This window comes from Coregonus clupeaformis, chromosome 16 (assembly GCF_020615455.1).
Source record: "Coregonus clupeaformis isolate EN_2021a chromosome 16, ASM2061545v1, whole genome shotgun sequence".
Classification (NCBI taxonomy): Eukaryota; Metazoa; Chordata; class Actinopteri; order Salmoniformes; family Salmonidae; genus Coregonus; species Coregonus clupeaformis.
The window spans coordinates 44,210,571-44,229,774 of NC_059207.1; the positions used below are offsets into that span (position 1 = coordinate 44,210,571).

Genomic DNA, 19,204 nt, shown 5'->3' on the forward strand with positions numbered 1-19,204 from the left:
TAAGCATTCCAAAACTCTGCGGGATTACCCATCATACCCCCCCAACCTTTCCATCTGTCCTGGCATATTTAACCCCTGCTAGCACCCATGAGAACGATAACACACCCATGAACACAGAACACAATACAGGGTCGTTACATAGCCCCCCCCTTTCTAAACCCTAGCCCCTAGGGTTACAAAACAAAATCCTTAAAACGACCCGGAGGTCGCATCAGTCTCTTGTGCCTCCCCTTGACTCTCACTGGTGGACCCCCAGAACACTCATCTGCCCCAATGTCATTTCCAGCGCCCTCCGAAGAGGCAGCCCCCGTCCCAGGCTCAGCTTGCACTAGAGTCTCCTCGCTAGACTGTCCCCCGTGTGCTCACATCAGAGTCCTCACTTCCATTCCCTACCGTTTTCCTCCCTCTGTAGGGCGCCAATCGGTCCCGATGGACCACCACCTTCCTGCTCCGTGGGGAACCTCCACCCGGTACGTCACCTCCCCCACTCTCTCTATCACCAGGCACGGCCCCACCCAGGCACTGTCCAGCTTTGGGCACCGCCCCTTCTTGCGCGTGGGGTTGTGAAGCCACACGCGTTCTCCCGCTCCAAAGTGCCTCCCCCTAGCGCGTGAGTCATAGTGGCGCTTTTGGCGCATTCCTGCGTTCTCGAGTTGCTCTCTTGCGAAGGTGTGAGCCGCTTCTAACCGGGTTCTGCAGACGACGAACATAGTTCGGGCCAGGCAAAACCCCGTCGTCGTTATCAGGAGGGTGGCCAAACGTCAGTTCGGCTGGGGTGCGCAACTCACGACCTAACATTAGTAGCGCTGGGGAGCACGCAGTCGATTCTTGAACGGCCGACCTACATGCCATAAGAATAAACGGTAAGTGGGTGTCCCAATCTCTCTGGTGTTTTGAGGTAACGATAGCCAGCTGTTGTGCTAATGTTCTGTTAAATCTTTCCACCAGCCCATCACTCTGGGGGTGAAGCGGAGTAGTGCGCGTCTTCTCCGCGCCTAACCGTCTACACAACTCTGAGAACACCCGTGACTCAAAGTTTCTCCCCTGGTCGCTGTGTATAGACTGTGGCACCCCGAACCGACTGATTATTCCCCCTACCAATGCATCAGCTACTGTTTCTGCCTCCTGGTCTGGGAGAGCGTAAGCCTCTGGCCACTTGGTGAAGTAGTCCATAGCAGTTAGAATCCACCTGTTACCGCTGTCTGTGGTTGGAAACGGTCCAACTATGTCTACCCCCAGTCTCTCCATGGGCTCCCCTACTGGGAATTGTTGTAGGAGGGCGTGTGACTGACCTGGAGGTCCTTTCTTAGCAGCACACTCATCGCACTGCCTGCAAAAGTCCTCCACATCCCTCCTGTGCCTGGCCCAATAGAAGCCTTTACGTACGCGCTTTAACGTTTTGGAGACCCCAAAATGCCCTGCGCCTACACCCCCGTGAAGCTGCTGTAACACGCTCCCCTTGCAGCCTTTTGGGAACCACTACCTGCCACGTCATTTCTCCAGTAGCTGGCTTTTTCCACCCCCTCTGGAGCACTCCCTCAGCCACTCTAAGGACTGAGAATTTAGCCCACAGTCCTTTGGTGACTGGTGATAGAGGGGCTACTTCCCCCATGGCGGTCGTCTTCTCTCTTCCACCCACCCCAGCACAGGACGCAGCTCTGCGTCCTCCTCCTGGCGACGCCTCCACTCCCCGACGTCCACAGCCTCAAGCTCCCGGCACTCTGTCACCCTCAGCTGACTCACCGTGGCGGTGACTCCCTCCTCCATGCACAGTTCCCTCTCTCGCTCCACCCGTTTGGCGCAGTACCCACAGCCGTCCTCAGCACACGGGCGGCGGGACAAGGCGTCTGCATTGCTGTGTCGAAGGCCAGCCCTGTGCTCCACCTGGAAGTCGTAGGGTTGCAGCTCCTCCAACCAGCGGGCGATCTGACCCTCTGGCTCCTTGAAGGAGAGAAGCCACTGCAGGGCGGAGTGATCCGTCCGCACCACAAACGGCAGGCCCCCCAGGTAGTACTTGAAATGGCGTACTGCTGCCACGACAGCCAAAAGCTCCCTCCTTGTCACGCAGTAGCGTTTTTCAGCCTTATCAAAAGTTCTGCTGTAATAAGCTACTACGTGCTCCCCGTCAGAACCACGCTGAGCCAGCACGGCCCCCAAGCCCTCATTGCTTGCGTCTGTGTCCAGGATAAACGGACGGTTCGGGTCTGGTGAGGACAGGACAGGGGCCTCCACCAGGGCACGTTTGAGGGCCTCAAACGCCCGCTGGTGCTCTTCGGTCCACTGAAAAACAGTGTCCTTCTTGAGAAGGTGGTTCAAAGGAGCTGCTATCCCCGCAAACCCTTTCACAAACCTACGATAGTAGGATGCCAGACCCAGGAAGCTCTTAACCTCTTTTTTTCCCCCTTGGAATTGGCCACCCCCTCACAGCCTCCACTTTGTCTGGCATCGTGCTGATACCCTCACCACCCAGCTGATGACCCAGGAACGCCAACTCCCTTTGCATGAAATGGCACTTTTCCGGGTGTAATTTTTAGCCCCGCCCCGAGATCCTCTCCAGCACTCGCCTAAGTGCCCCCAGTGCCCCTCAAACGACGTGCCGTGTACCAATATGTCGTCTAGGTACACGACACACTCGTCTCTCGGAACCCCCGCCAGCACTCTGTCCATGAGCCTCTCAAAGGTGGCAGGAGCATTACAAAGCCCGAAGCACAGCACCTTGAACTGCCAATGGCCCCTATCCGTGGAGAAGGCCGTTTTTCACGTGCCCCAGGCGAGAGGGGCACCTGCCAGTAGCCACTGCGCAGATCAAGGGAAGAGAACCACGAGGACCCTCTGACGTGGTCTAGCGACTCATCGATCCTCGGTATGGGGTAAGAGTCTTTAGTGGTGACAGAATTTAGGCCCCTGTAGTCCGCACAAAACCTAAGTTTACCCCCTTTCTTAGGCACCATGACGACCGGCGCGGACCATGGGCTATCTGATGGCTCAATGAAATCAGCCCGCAACATGTCAGCAATAGCTGTGGCTGCTGCTTCCCTCTTGGCAAGGGGAATGCGACGGGGCCGAATTTTAATGGGTTGGTTGTCCCCAGTGTCGATGTCGTGCTGAACCAGGTGCGTTTGCCCTACCTCCTCTTCTCCCCAAGCGAAGCTATCTTTAAAGTCAAACAGCAGCTGCTTTAACTGTCTCTGTTGTCTCTCGTCCAGACCTTGACAGTTTTTCAGCCACACAGCCTCAACGGCGTCGATAACTTCCTCCTTCCCCCCGTCGGGCTGATGGGGTGAAGGAGCCAGTGTGTTTTGGGCTACTGGGATGCCTGTGCTTGCACCATTATGGGGAGTGAAGGTCGTTGCCGCCGGAGACAGCTGCTGGGATGGCACAACAACCAAGGGAGCAGCCGGGACGACCAGTGGAGTTTCGGCAAGCTTGGAGGAAGACGGAGGGACAGCCCTGCCCCCTGCTGGCCCTCCCGGGCGACATTCCCACTGTAGGCCCCCGACAGCCTCAAAGTGCCCGAAGCTAAGTCCAACTGAGCCCCACAGTTTTTCAAAAAGTCCATTCCCAGTATACAGGGGTCCTGTACCGCTGCTACCCACACCGGACACCCCACAGTTCTCTCCCCCACAGTCACAGACAACCGACACTTCCCTAACATGGGGGCTAGCTCCCCCGTGACAGTCCGTAGCTGGACAAGGGTCGGCTCCACCCGCACCCCAACAGGCAGTATGTCTGGTCTCACCAGGGTTACTGTAGAGCCCGTGTCGACCAGGGCCAAACATTCCACCCCCTCTACCTTGACGATGACATTGCAGAAGTCCCCAATGGTGGTACGTCCCACCACAACTACCGGACTAGGAAACACGGTGGCAGCTACACCCTGGGGAAGCAGGTCCCCACCCTCTTGCCTGCGCTGCTGGGTACCTCTTCTGCTTACTGTGGGTTCGGGGCGGAGGGTGGGCCCGCGCTGCCCCCTGCGCGAGAACCCGCTGTCGTTTCCCTGTTGACTGGAGAATCTGCCACACTCCCGCTGAATGTGGCCAGGCTGGCCACAACCCCAGCAGACAATGGAAGTTGAGCTGACACTGCGATGTTGTCTGGAGCCCCTCTCAATGACAAGCGAAGCGGTCTTGACTAACCCGCCCAACTCGTCGACCCACTCTGGTTTGGTGACCCCCGGCACCCCGGCCGCCGCTGCTTTCACCTCTGGTTGACTGGCAACCTCCACTCTCACTCCCTCACCCCAGATCAGCTCCCTCTTCCTGGCTATCTCCACTGCAGCCCGCAGAGATGCTGGGTCCGACATCTGAACATGCTTACCCAGTTCGGTGGGGGAGAGCGCTCTAATAAAACTGTCCCGTGCCAGCTCGTCTTGCACCCCAATCGGCATGGTTGCATAAGCCCGCCTGGTCAGGCTCAGAATATCACTTGCCAACGCCTTTAATGATTCCTCCTGAAGTCTCTTTTTGTTATTCAGTTCAATCCGCAGCATGTTGGGCTGTGCATCGCTGCCGAAACGGCCCCCCAATGCCTCCACTAGCGCACCGTAGTCGCCCCTCTCGTCCGGGGCTAGCGTTAGCAGGCATTCCGACGCCTCCTCTGCCAGGCTCAGGGCAAGCTGTAACCCTTTCGTCTCGTCAGACCACCTCCCGGCTCTAGCCAACAACTCGAATTGAGTGAAAAAAACTTCCCATTTACCTTGTCCATTGAACTTTGGAAGTTTAGCCGCTACCGTGGCTAATGGCAATAGGGCGCTGCCATCTCTGTTTACATAAGGAGGCCCAGCCATTTCCGCACGCGGTGACGTCGATATCTCCGTCGCCGTGACGTCTGTTCTGGTCGAGCGGTTTGAAGGAAAACCCGCCCGTTCTGCCATCTTGCTGACTGACAATTTAACTTCCGCCATGTGGCTCTCCAGCTCTTCTACAGCCGTCATCGACTGACCCTCCCGACCGGGTACACCCGAGCCCACAACGGACACTTTGTCCGACTCTTCCCTTAACTTTCCGCCTCGCCCCGATCATCATGACCGTAGATGCGAGTCACGCTAAAGCTAACCACGGCCTATACTGAAACAGCTAACTCGCCTAATCTCGATCTATCCCGTCGTTCGAAAGCACTTCTGACACCAATGTAATGACCCAGCTGGGTCATAAAGTAAAAAGAGAGACGGGCACCAGGTGTACAGGCAGAACACAGGTTTATTCCTGAATGGGCTATTGTTCAGGCCACAGCCCACGCCGCTAAACCTCGAACATACACAAATATAACATGTCAAATCAAGGGTCCCGAACAGAAGAGAGAGAGATGAGACCGTAACCCCTATTTAAGCATTCCAAAACTCCGCGGGATTACCCATCATACCCCCCCAACCTTTCCATCTGTCCTGGCATATTTAACCCCTGCTAGCACCCATGAGAACGATAACACACCCATGAACACAGAACACAATACAGGGTCGTTACAATACTTTGTATACCTCATTTACTCAAGTGTTTCCGTTATTTTGGAAGTTACCTGTATGTGCACATACATAGCATAAATCAAATTGTATTGGTCGCATACACATATTTGCAGATGTTATCGCAGGTGCAGCGAATTGCCTACTCCTACCTTGACTAATACACCATTTCAGTTCCTATTTTACAATCCCAACATATTATCTCACTACTAGCCACTTTTCAAAGGATGGGGTAAAGGCATATTCCCAACGTCTCAGCACTTGAGCTTGCAGAAATTGGAAGGGGAGTGGGCGCCTGTCACGTGCCTTTATTTCACTTAAGGAAAATGAAGGGGTAGGGGCAGCGGAGGGGTACATTGAGGACATCCGATTTTTTGTCTGCATTGGTAGGCTATTTGTGGGGAGATCCTATTGGTCAGCTGTAGGGCTTATAAGTAGCAAATGTATTATTTTGTAGAATACCGTAAGCAACATTAGAGCTTCATAAAAATAGTATTCTCACAGAGCTAGACTAATTATGTTTTGGACTATTTTACTTAGCGGAAGCGTAGCGTTTTGGTTCAGTAGTGTTGTTTGGGTGCTATTGAACGAGAGCAGCCAGTGAATTCAGGGGATATCAACGCAAGCCGGCGAGACCCCTATCATTGCACATCATATTTTACTTTTGGGGGCGATTTGGGGACTTGTAATACAATACAACAGTCATTCCTCCTCGTGTCCCCTTCCCCTTTCCTTTTCTCCGGACATTTGAAACATAGAAAGCCTCAAGAATGGCTCAGATACTGCCGATACGATTTCAGGAACATCTGCAGGTAAGAAGACGCTAACAGCCGGGGAAAAAAACATTACAGATGCATTTTCGCGCAGTTCTTCAGCTTTCCAGGCCCGCACATAGAAACACAACTACGCATTTAAATGGAATCTTACATGGGGCTGTAGCCTGCAGGGAGAATGCTCAATATAGCCACAGGCCTAGCTAGCTAGCTTGTGCAGGGCAGATGATGACTTGTAAAAATTGAACAGTCAGATCGTACTGGGAGGCTATAGTCTGCTTATTGCAGACCCGAAAACACAGCCAGTGATTTACGCCGCAGTCTGTTCAAGTGGAAAAACGTCGCTGTCACAACTCAGAGCCTACCGGTTAAAGCCCGAAACCGCAGTGTTTTGACACTTTGATGCAGTGATCTTGGCACTGAAGTGGCAACATTATTACTGAACCCTACATGACACATCAGATGTAACGAATGCGTGTAAAATGTATACAATGTTACTTCATAGAATGAGTTAGAGGAAAGTTAATCGGATCGTAAATCATAGCGCTGTCCACTCAACTAGAATCAAGATCTCGTGATAACGGTTTTGGTCATTGTTCTGAATCTGAATCGATTGGTTATTTAGGCTATGTTGCAAGATTTATGTGCATAATTTAGGTCTAGGCTGTTAGTTAATGAGCCATAGGCCTACACAATTAACTATTGTTAGAATTGAGTGATTTGAGATGAATGCAGTTAGATAAACTGTGTTTAGTATGTGGCTAGATTATATGGTTATATATTTTTGTTGGAGAACCCCCTCATCTACTAACCCGACCGGTAAACCTCTCCATATGCGTAATGGATCACCTCAATGCGGTAATGTCAATTTTGGTTAAGGTTCCGATCTTGCCTTCGGTTTAATCATTCCCCCCTAGCTGCCCCGGCCAGGTTTCTTGGGACCAAAGTGCAAGTTTCTTGTGATGAGCTGGTTCGAGCCCTACTCTGGTCGTTCCCCCCTCATTCATACAAATGCATCAATTGAAAGGCAACACACCATTATTTTAGGTATTTAATTCAGATTTGATCAGCCATATCTATTAATTGATAGTGTATCCATTTAATCCTATCCCATGTATGCTGTGCTTGGTAGGCCTCTGTGATTCTAGGTAGCTCCAGCCGAGAGAAAAATGGCCAGAATAAACGGAGGACTTTGGGCCTCAAGTTGCTTAGCTTTTTTCGCCTGTCTTGGTATTTATGGCCTCTGCGCATTAAACAGTATAGTCTGGGTGGGTTTAGGTCTGAGTTTACATACACTGCCCTGTAGACACAGATGAGACTGGCTTTGTTGTTTTAACTCTATGTAGAACTACTACTATAATACACTATATATGCAAAAGTATGTGGAGACCCCTTCAAATTAGTGGATTCGGTTATTTCTGCCACACCCATTGCTGACAGGTGTATAAAATCGAGCACACAGCCATGCAATCTCCATAGACAAACATTGGCAGTAGAATGGCCTTACTGAAGAGCTCAGTGACTTTCAACGTGGCACTGTCACAAGATGGCACCGTTCCAACAAGTCAGTTCGTAAAATTTCTGCCCTGCTAGAGCTGCCCCGGTCAACTGTAAGTGCTGTTAGAACCGTCGGGAGCTTCATGAAAATAGGTTTCGATGGCCGAGCAGCCGCACACAAGCCTAAGATCACCATGCGCAATACCAAGCGTCGGTAGGAGTGGTGTAAAGCTCACCGCCATTAGACTCTGGAGTAGTAGAAACGCGTTCTCTGGAGTGATGAATCACGCTTCACCATCTGGCAGTCCGACGGACAAATCTGGGTTTGGTGGATTCCAGGAGAATGCTACCTACCCGAATTCGTAGTGCCAACTGTGAAGTTTGGTGGAGGAGGAATAATGGTCTGGGGCTGTTTTTCATGGTTCGGGCTAGGTACCTTAGTTCCAGTGAAGGGAAATCTTAATGCTACAGCATAAAATGGCATTCTAGACGACTTTGTGGCAACAGTTTGGGGAAGGCCCTTTCCTGTTTCAGCATGACAATGCCCCCGTGCACGAAGCGAGGTCCATACAGAAATGGTTTGTCGAGATAGGTGTGGAAGAACTTGACTGGCCTGCACAGAGCCCTGACCTCAACCCCATCGAACACCTTTGGGATGAATTGGAACGCTGACTGCGAGCCAGGCCTAATCGCCCAACATCAGTGTCCGACCTCACTAATGCTCTTGTGGTTTAATGGATGCAAGTCCCCGCAGCAATGTTCCAACATCTAGTGGAAAGCCTTCCCAGTGGAGTGGAGGCTGTTATAGTAGCAAAGGGGGAACCAACTCCATATTAATGCTCATGATTTTGGAATGAGACGTTCGACAAGCAGGTGTCCACATACTTTTGGTCATGTAGTGTGTATGCCAATTTAGCAGACGCTTTTATCCAAAATGACTTAGTCATGCGTTCATACATTTTACGTATGGGTGGTTCTGGGAATCGAACCCACTACCCTGGCGTTACAAGCGCCATGCTCTACCAACTGAGCTACAAAGGACTGTGTAGAACTATTACGCTGCTGGACTTTTCACAATTGTATAAGGCTAGCCATAAACAGAGCACCCTCAATAAACATTGGCCTATACACACACACACACACACACACACACACTGTTAATTAAGCATTGCCAGTGTCGCATTGTGTGGGCTTGTAATTAACACAAAGCTGTGTTTGGCGTAATTCTCCTTTTTCCCAGGCTTGACTGACTGACCCTAATCTAGGCCGTGTGTGTGAGGTAGAGGTCTTCTCGGGTCCAAAAAGTTGGACCCGAGGACAATCAGACCTGGATGGACCCGAGGACAATCTGATCCGGACCAGATCACTTAAAAGGGGGACTCGTACCCGAACAGACCCGAGAAACATCAGACCCGAACCCAAATGGACCCGACAACAATCAGACCTAGACCCGACCCGTACCCTAACTGGTCCAGATTTAGATCGGACCCAATTGGACCCAAGTGACAAAAAATGTGTTTATCAGCCAAGTTGCTCTTCAGGAAGTATTCACACCCCTTGACTTTTTCCACATTTTGCTGTGTTACAGACGGAATTTTTTATTGATAACATTTTGATTTTGTGCCACTGATCTATACACAATACCCCACAATGTCAAAGTGGAATTTTGTTTTTAGAAATGTTTACAAAAAAATTAATACATTCTAAGCTGAAATGTCTTGAGTCAAGTATTCAACCCCTTTCTTATGGCAAGCCTAAATACGTTCAGGAGTAAAAATGTGCATAACAAGTCACATAATACGTTGCATGAACTCACTCTGTGTGCAATAATAGGGGTTAACATGATTTTTGAATGATTACCCCATCTCTGTACCCCACACATACAATTATCTGTAAGGTCCTTCAGTCAAGTAGTGGATTTCAAGCACAGATTCAAGCACAAAGACCAGGGAGATTTTCCAATGCCTGGCAAAGAAGGGCATCTATTGGTAGATGGGTTAAAAAAAAGCAGCCACTGAATATTCCTTTGAGCATGGTGAACTTATTAATTTAGCTTTGGGTGGTGTATCAATACACCCAGTCACTACAAAGATACAGGCGTCCTTCCTAACTCGGTTGCCGGAGAGGAAGGAAACCGCTCAGGGATTTCATCATGAGGCCAATGGTGACCTTAAAACAGTTACAGAGTTTCAAATCAAATCAAATCAAATCAAATTTTATTGGTCACATGCGCCGAATACAACAGGTGCAGACATTGCAGTGAAATGCTTACTTACAGCCCTTAACCAACAGTGCATTTATTTTAAACAAAAAAAAGTAAGAATAAAACAACAACAACAAAAAAGTGTTGAGAAAAAAATAGCAGAAGTAAAATAAAGTGACAGTAGGGAGGCTATATATACAGTAAAATAAAGTGACAGTAGGGAGGCTATATATACAGGGGGGTACCGTTGCAGAGTCAATGTGCGGGGGCACCGGCTAGTTGAGGTAGTTGAGGTAATATGTACATGTGGGTAGAGTTAAAGTGACTATGCATAAATACTTAACAGAGTAGCAGCAGCGTAAAAAGGATGGGGTGGGGGGGCAGTGCAAATAGTCCGGGTAGCCATGATTAGCTGTTCAGGAGTCTTATGGCTTGGGGGTAGAAGCTGGCACTCCGGTACCGCTTGCCGTGCGGTAGCAGAGAGAACAGTCTATGACTAGGGTGGCTGGAGTCTTTGACAATTTTGAGGGCCTTCCTCTGACACCGCCTGGTATAGAGGTCCTGGATGGCAGGGAGCTTTGCCCCAGTGATGTACTGGGCCGTACGCACTACCCTCTGTAGTGCCTTGCGGTCAGAGGCCAAGCAGTTGCCATACCAGGCGGTGATGCAACCAGTCAGGATGCTCTCGATGGTGCAGCTGTAGAATTTTTTGAGGATCTGAGGACCCATGCCAAATCTTTTAGTCTCCTGAGGGGAATAGGCTTTGTCGTGCCCTCTTCACGACTGTCTTGGTGTGTTTGGACCATGATAGTTCGTTGGTGATGTGGACACCAAGGAACTTGAAGCTCTCAACCTGTTCCACTACAGCCCCGTCGATGAGAATGGGGGCGTGCTCAGTCCTCTTTTTTTCTGTAGTCCACAATCATCTCCTTTGTCTTGGTCACGTTGAGGGAGAGGTTGTTGTCCTGGCACCACACGGCCAGATCTCTGACCTCCTCCCTATAGGCTGTCTCATCGTTGTCGGTGATCAGGCCTACCACTGTTGTGTCGTCGGCAAACTTAATGATGGTGTTGGAGTCGTGCCTGGCCATGCAGTCATGGGTGAACAGAGAGTACAGGAGGGGGACTGAGCACGCACCCCTGAGGGGCCCCCGTGTTGAGGATCAGTGTGGCAGATGTGTTGTTACCTACCCTTACCACCTGGGGGCGGCCCGTCAGGAAGTCCAGGATCCAGTTGCAGAGGGAGGTGTTTAGTCCCAGGATCCTTAGCTTAGTGATGAGCTTAGAGGGCACTATGGTGTTGAATGCTGAGCTGTAGTCAATGAATAGCATTCTCACGTAGGTGTTCCTCTTGCCAGGTGGGAAAGGGCAGTATGGAGTGCAATAGAGATTGCATCATCTGTGGATCTGTTGGGGCGGTATGCAAATTGGAGTGGGTCTAGGGTTTCTGGGATTATGCTGTTGATGTGAGCCATGACCAGTCTTTCAAAGCACTTCATGGCTACAGACGTCAGTGCTACGGGTCGGTAGTCATTTAGGCAGGTTATCTTAGAGTTCTTGGGCACGGGGACTATGGTGGTCTGCTTGAAACATGTTGGTATTACAGACTCAGTCAGGGACATGTTGAAAATGTCAGTGAAGACACTTGCCAGTTGGTTTAATGGCTGTGATAGGAGAAAACTGAGGAGGATCAACATTGTAGTGTATATGCGAGATATGGGGGATTGGAAGTGATGCAGACAATTACATTGATGGAAGTTACAATCTACCTGCAATATTAAAGCTGATCTACCCCCAGAAAAAGAAAAATAATAATACATTGTAGTTACTTCACAATAATAACTTAAATGACAGAGTGAAAATAAGGAAGTCTAGGGGAGGGAATGGCCGGCAGGGATGTAGCTCAGTTGGTAGAGTATGGCGTTTGCAACGCCAGGGTTGTGGGTTCGATTCCCTCGGGGGGCCAGTATGAAAAAATTAAAATAATGTATGCACTCACTAACTGTAAGTCGCTCTGGATAAGAGTGTCTGCTAAATGACTGAAATGTAAATGTAAATGTACAGAATGAAAATATTCCAAAACATGCATCCTGTTTGGAATAAGGCACTAAAGTAATACTGCAAAAAATGTGGCAAAGAAATTAACTTTTTGTCCTGAATTCAAAGTGTTATGTTTGGGGCAAATTCAACACAACACATCACTGAGTACCACTCTTCATATTTTCAAGCATGGTGGTGGCTGCATCATGTTATGGATATGCTCGTCATCGGCAAGGACTAGGTAGTTTTTGTAGGATAAAAATTAACTGAATAGAGCTAAGCACAGTCAAAATCCTAGAGGAAAACCTGGTTGTCTGCTTTCCAACAGACACTGGGAGACAAATTCACCTTTCAGCAAGACAATAACCTAAAACTCAAGGCCAAATATACACGAGTTGCTTACCAAGACGACATTGAATGTTCCTGAGTGGCCTAGTTAGTTTTGACGTAAATATATTTGAACATCTATGGCAAGACTTGAAAATGGCTGTCTAGCAATGATCAACAACCAACTTCACAGAGCTTGAAGAGTTTAAAAAAGAATGGGCAAATATTGTACAATCCAGGTGTGCAAAGCTCTTAGACTTACCCAAGAAGACTCACAGCTGTAATCGCTGCCAAAGGTTATTCTAATATTTTAAAAATATATATAATTTTTCTTCCACTTTGACATTACAGAGTATTTTGTGTAGATCGTAAAAAAAGAAGACAAATCCATTTTAATCCCAATTTGTAACACAGCAAAATGTGGAAAAAGTCAAGGGGTGTGAATACTTCCTGAAGGCACTGTAGGTCTTTATATGTTGGCTCGGCCTTCTATAAGTCAATACATTTGCCTTGTTAGCGTAAAATAAATATGCTATAGGCTAGGCAGAGCTGTGGTCGGATCCATTCGGGTTCATCAGCTGTAGTTACATAGACCCGATGACAATCAAACAGGACCCGACCTGGACCGAGGGAAAAGTTTGCATTTTGGACACGGACCCTCTCGGGTGTTTTGGTGGACCCGTGAATACCTCTAGTGTGAGGGAGAAAGAGTGTGTGTCTAAGTAAATTGATTATTGACCTATGCCCTTTGGTAGTTAGTTTACAGTGCAGTACAGTGTGTGCATTAGTCTATTAGCAGATTCATGATTATTCTGGGGCTCTGTCTGGGACAAATTATGTTCTGCATTATGTAGGGCGGGCATTGCTCAAAGCACCCACTCTCTGCTTTAGCTCAGTGGGCTAATGCAGTCATAAGTCTCACAGAAGACCCAAGTTTAATACCCTGTGATTTAGCCGCAGCCTGCTCTAGTAAGACGGAGATACAAGGGGTTTAGCCAATTATAAAAGGATTGGATATAGGGCACTTCGAGCAAATGCCAGATGGGCTGGTCCATCTTTATCCCAGTGTGCTTGTTTAATTATTAAAAAAATTCTGCAGAAATATTGATCATTATTTGGCTAATAATGGGGGCCTTGAGAAAAAATTGTCTGGTGTGTTAGAAATGCCTGGGCCGATTTCTGGTCCCAGTCCGTCCATGTTGCCTGTCCACCCTGCTTTGTGATATTACTCTACACAGAGGCTGGTACGGATAGCCCAGCATATCACTGGGGGCGAGGTCCCAGCCATTCAGTATATACAAACCAAGCGGTGTCTGTGGAAGGCCCGAAAAATAGCCAAAGACTCCAGCCACCCCTGCCATAGATTGTTCTCTCTGCTTCCGTCCGGCAGGCGGTACCAGAGTAACAGGTCTTGGACCAACAGGCTCTGAGACAGCTTCTACCCCAAGCAATGACACTTTTTAAACAGATAGACAATAGCTGCCCACCCCCACCAAAGACTATATGCACTGACTATGCACGCTTACTGGTCTCTACCCACACACTCACACACATAAACTCACATATACACACACACACTCACTACCACGCAGACACCCACCTACCACTTATGCTGCTGCTATATTGTTTATTATTATAATGATTATTAATCCTGATACCAGTCACTTTCTCCTAATCTCTGCCTAGATATGTACATACAGAGTGGGAAATTAACTTTTTGGTGCAGTGGAGTGGCTGGTAAAATTTGGCCATCCACCAGCCACTCCATTTCTTACCAGCCAACACTACACCCCACACTTTCACCACTGTAGCGTTGAGATTCTCTCTTCCAGACTGCCACACACACACATTTGTTATTTTACATGTGGGCTCTGGATTGGAGACAAATAATGCTCCCAAATGCTCTATGACCACCCGCTAATGTGGCTATTTTGTGTGTTTTTTTTGTTTGTTATACTATATTGAATACTGCATTGTTGGGAAGGGCTTGCAAGTTAAACATTTCACTGTACTTGTGCATGTGACAAATAAAACTTGAAACTACTAACAGATGAGCAGCTTCCTGCTCTTGGCGGTTGCTGTTCTCTAATAGACAGATGCGGTAAGCAGGCCCATTTAACCAAGCAAACCACATTAGGGCAGGAAGGGGAGGTGAGATGATCATGGTCATCAGGCCCAGCAGAGCACCTCTGGCAGCACAACTGTCGCCTGGAACTTCTCTGTCTGCACTGCGACTAATGGCTGGAGTACCATCAGTTAGTCATATTGCTGCATACTATCCCCCTGCACAACACCTTGGTAAGCCTAAGTAATGAACCTCTAAAAAGAATGCACACACCACAGTCTCTCAGCTGAAAAAATGCTCCTAACTGGAATGAGCTGTCCTAAAACTATAGTCTGTTATTGTTGGCCTATATATGACTATTATAGCAACAGTGGTGATACTGAAGATGGCTAACATGCCATTAAACTGACAGCTATAGTTTTACTGTCATACAGTAGTCAATCTTTAACTCAAGTGGTACAGCTGCTTACCATTTTACAGCAACAGGGTTGGAGTCCCTAAGGAGCTACTGGGGGGGGTTACATAAACACAATTAAAACCAGAGGAATGCAGCAAACACCTCGTAGCTGTGTTCCTAGTTAACACAATACACACAGGACTAGAGTACATGCACATGTAGGTAGGCCTGCTGCCTCAGAGAGGATATTTTCTTTTTATCTATTTGTTAATTTTCTTTTTAACTGCATTGTTGGGAAAGGGCTCGTAAATAAGCATTTCAAGGTAACACTTGTTGTATTCGGCACGTGACAAATACAATTAGATTTGGGCTAAACAAACACAACGATGGATTACACTCATAACCATGGTCAGCATCAAATGTGAAATTGTAACACAAATGTCAATGGAGGAATGGTGTGTGTGAGACTGTGTGTGTTGGTTGGTTCTTCAATCCATGGAGGGACCTAAAGTCCCCACAAGGATAGTAAAACAAGGAAAATTCTGCCTATTTAGGACATTTCCCATGTCCCCATGAGGACAAAGGCTATTTTAAGCTTAGGGTTTAGGGTTACGGTTAGGGTAAGGGGTTTGGGTTACGGTTAGGGGGAAAATAGGATTTTGAATGGAAATACATTTTAGGATAGAAGAACAAAACGTGTGTGTGCAGGTGCAGGTGCAGGTGCAGGCACTGGGGCTGTGGAAACTGCGTGTGTCAATATGTGCACCACACACAGACTGGGTTCTGACGACACCGGGGGTGTTTCTCAATATGCATACTACCATACTACCATGCATCGATGCAAGCTTCAACTGAAAATAGTTACTGGATTGTTGACGTAATGTGACGCCTAGACGTAACCACGTAAAAACGATGGAAAATGTTATTGAAATCAATGGTGGCTGTTTTGCAGCTGAAGCGAGAGAAAATAAACTCAGACTTCCGAATAAAATGTTGCCCATTCACATCTCATATGTTGCCTGACTACAATAATGTAATCAATTCATAAATACAGACTGCGCTAATTTTGGCATGTTTACCTGCCTACAATACCCACTGTAGTGTGCGTAGATCGCATGACCATAGTAAGTCAATAGGGCTAACTGGCTATCTAGCTACCCATGAAGAATTGACAGCTTGTCATCTACCTTGCATAACATTAGTTTTAGGTCGTTTTTGCCCTTTAAACTAGCTGGCTAGCTAGATGATTACTATTCACATATAGCTAGCTGATAATTATTAAGTAAAACGTTTGCTTTGTGTATGTCTTGTTTAGTCTCTATTGCCATTATCCTGGCTGGAAGAAGGTTCAGTGAATGGGAGGTGCAGCGTGAGGTAACACAGTAGCGGGAGTGTGAGTGCTTCTCAAATGTAATGTTTTATGCGTTCTCCACACTCTCATCCTCACAAGAATGTACTAATGAGAACGCCCTCGGAGAATGCACTCTGAGCATAAGAGTGTGGAGCACGGTAGTACGCATATTGAGAAACACCCTGGGTTGTGGTTGCGAGTGATTTAGTCTGGAATGTTCTATAAAGGAGGAGGGGGGTGCTTCCGGTGACTCAGCCACCCCACCCTAACCCTTAAACAAGCACTGTATTCCAGGAATTCTCTCTCCAGACATGGTATGCAGTGCTTGCATACTATGCACACCCCCCCTCCCCAATTCCCCTAGCTTACTCACCTTCGCTCCCATCTTACTCAATTTTATCCCTCTTCCTCATTCTGGGGTGTATCCCAAATGGCACCCTATTCCCTCTAGTGCACTAGGGTTCCATTTGGAACGTTGCCCTACTCTCACTCCCATCCTGCACCTTTACTGCCTCCCCTCCTCAGCCCAGCTGGCAGCTACTCCCCTGGTCCCTCTTCCCTGTATCATTACCTCTTCCTTTACATCTCTATCCCCCCTCCTCCTGAGAGATCTGGCAGGCAGTGGAGATATCTCCTCTTTTGGTCTCTCCTCTCTGATGTTATCGTCTGATTTGGTGCTCCATCCTAACCCCTGACCCCCTCACAGAGCTAGCTGAGGCCCAGTGGAGACCTAGAGACACGAGTCAGTTTAGTGTTTTTCCCCCATCATGGTTAATGTTAGGATATGGGGAGGGCAAGGTGATCCTAGATCTGTGCCTAAGGTCAAGAACAACTTCTACCTGGAATTTAGCCAGTATCAGTGAATGCTAGTACTGAAAATGGATGAAAACCTTCAGGTGGTATGTTGTGGTTGTAACCAACCATGTTCAGTATTCACTGATATTGGCTATATCTTCAGATCAAGAGGCTTCTTCTCATTAGGACAATGATATGCTAAATGATGGAGCTAATTTACTACAGAGAATCAGGGTTTCCTATCTGGAGAACTGTCTCTCTACAAATTATGACCTGCTGGGAAAGGAGATCACATCTCACGCTAGATCAGATCTGTGTCCCAATTGGCAGCCTATTCCCTATATAGTGCACTACTTTTGAGCAGGGCCCTTGGGGCCTTAACACACTAATGAATAGGGTGCCATTTGGGAGGCACCCTAGAGATCAGGGCACATTCTCAGCCTACTCCGGGATGCCCCCTGTGAACCCACTAGCAGAGGTCTGTGCTGAATCAGTCAGTGCTTATGGTTAAACTGTACATGTATTTTACAGGCTGTTCTTTACATGGTTTTACTTAGAAATAACATAACATGGTAATTACATAATTACATAGTTATTACTGTTCCGCGTCTGAGATTCTCTAAAACAAGCACCACTATGTACAGTTTTGTATTTCGTAGTGTTGGGTTATTTGAATTAAATAAGCAGCAGAAACTACTGCTGCATGTTATGGTATAATGCCTCAGTAAAAGCTAAACGAATAGCAGCTGTCATTGCAAATAAAGCTTTCCAGAGTCAGCCTAATATCCTGTTGTTGTCTATGTCTGCCTGCCGTATGCTATGCCCACACTGTTTCCATGGCCTGACTGTGCTGAATGCCACCACCACCTAACCTTCTTGGAAACAACATTTAAGAAGAAAATTGGACCAGAAGGGAGTTATTTTAATAGAGGTAGCAATTTTGGTACTAACTGTTTTCCCCACCTTAAAGCAAATGTCAGCAACTGGTGCCTTTGTTTTTTCCTATCCTTTTTTCATGGAGGTACGAATCTCACTGTTTTCACAAGCACATGGAGTAGCCAGCCAAATAGAAAAGTAGCCAGGCAGGCTCCCCCGGGTTGGGGGGGTGTTAAGAATTTCTGTTTGCCTAAAAAGCTCTACTTTGGTGGCCTCTGGTACATTCTAATGCTATATTGTATTTTCATCCAGCAACTATCAGGAAATAACACTGATCAAATGTTCACACTTTTCATCAGCTATTGTACAAAAGTTAATTTTGACTGCACTGGGCCTTTAAAGAATCCTGTAAGTCTGATGGCTTCCACAGGCTTCAAGCTTCCTTCTCAGCTATCCACAATACAGGTATGATTGAAGAACGAAGCAGGTGTTAAACATGGGCTTTGCTACACAGAAGGCAGCAGTCGACTACTTAATTGTCAACACTTTGATTAAATCAGTAGACCTATATCAATATCTTTGAAAATACCATAAACTGTAAGTATCATTAGCTTTTAAAACAAATCTGTTTTCTTTTATCATATTTTGTACCAGAGTGAGGCTATCTCTCCACTAGCCTACCTGTTGTTCCTGCAGGGAAGAGGGTTCACCATCTTCATCGAATGTTTTCATAATTTATCTGCAGATAGGCTAATCGCCAAAAAGCCTACCAGTATGAAAATGAGGTGGCCAAATGAACAGCTCTCTTTCTGATGGAATTTGGTAGGCTACTGACTAGTCACTCACTTTAACGCCACTGTCTGGCAAGTCCTGGTGGACTTCATAAGAAAAATACAAATGACATATTTAGTGTACTTGTCCGGATCGATGCCATCAAATCAAATTTTTTCAAATCAAATCAAAATTGATATATAACTACGTTGTATGATTTATGAATGGCAAGGATATATGAGATCGACTTTATTCAGTCAGTTCGACACTTTTTATAAACTAGTCAAGCTTGCTGTTCGTCAATCACGGCACAGTAAATAGCCTATGCAACCCCTCTGTGGCTGCATATGAAACACGCCAGGGTCCAAAGCTATTATTTTTTCCCCCCACTGGCCAGATTGGGCCAGTTGACCAAAAATCTACTGTCCTGAACAGAATTTCTACTGGCCCGGACATGGTGTAGTTCTTAAATGCATTGTGGTCATGCAGTGCCTAAAGGGTGGCATGCGTTCTCTCTATATTCAGCTATTAATATAACATATTAATAACATTTGGTTATTACATGTATTAAAAAGCTGTGCAATATAATTTAGCATTGCAAGTCATTACTCGATTCTTTAGAATTGTATTAATTGCATTCATTTTTGTTTC

The 19,204-nt window shown here is 47.3% G+C and overlaps 1 protein-coding gene across 4 annotated transcripts in view; it reads left to right on the forward strand.

The window, feature by feature from the left end:
* The first annotated feature begins 5,943 nt into the window (after positions 1-5,943).
* LOC121584982 (clathrin heavy chain 1-like) overlaps positions 5,944-19,204 on the forward strand; it is a 34,993-nt gene continuing 21,732 nt past the window's right edge. For all 4 annotated transcript variants that reach the window (XM_041901269.2, XM_041901271.2, XM_041901270.2 and 1 more), the window contains exon 1: positions 5,944-6,270. In XM_041901269.2, coding sequence (XP_041757203.1) covers positions 6,229-6,270 — 42 coding nt within the window. In that variant the 5' untranslated portion in view covers positions 5,944-6,228. The remainder of the gene's footprint in view (positions 6,271-19,204) is intronic.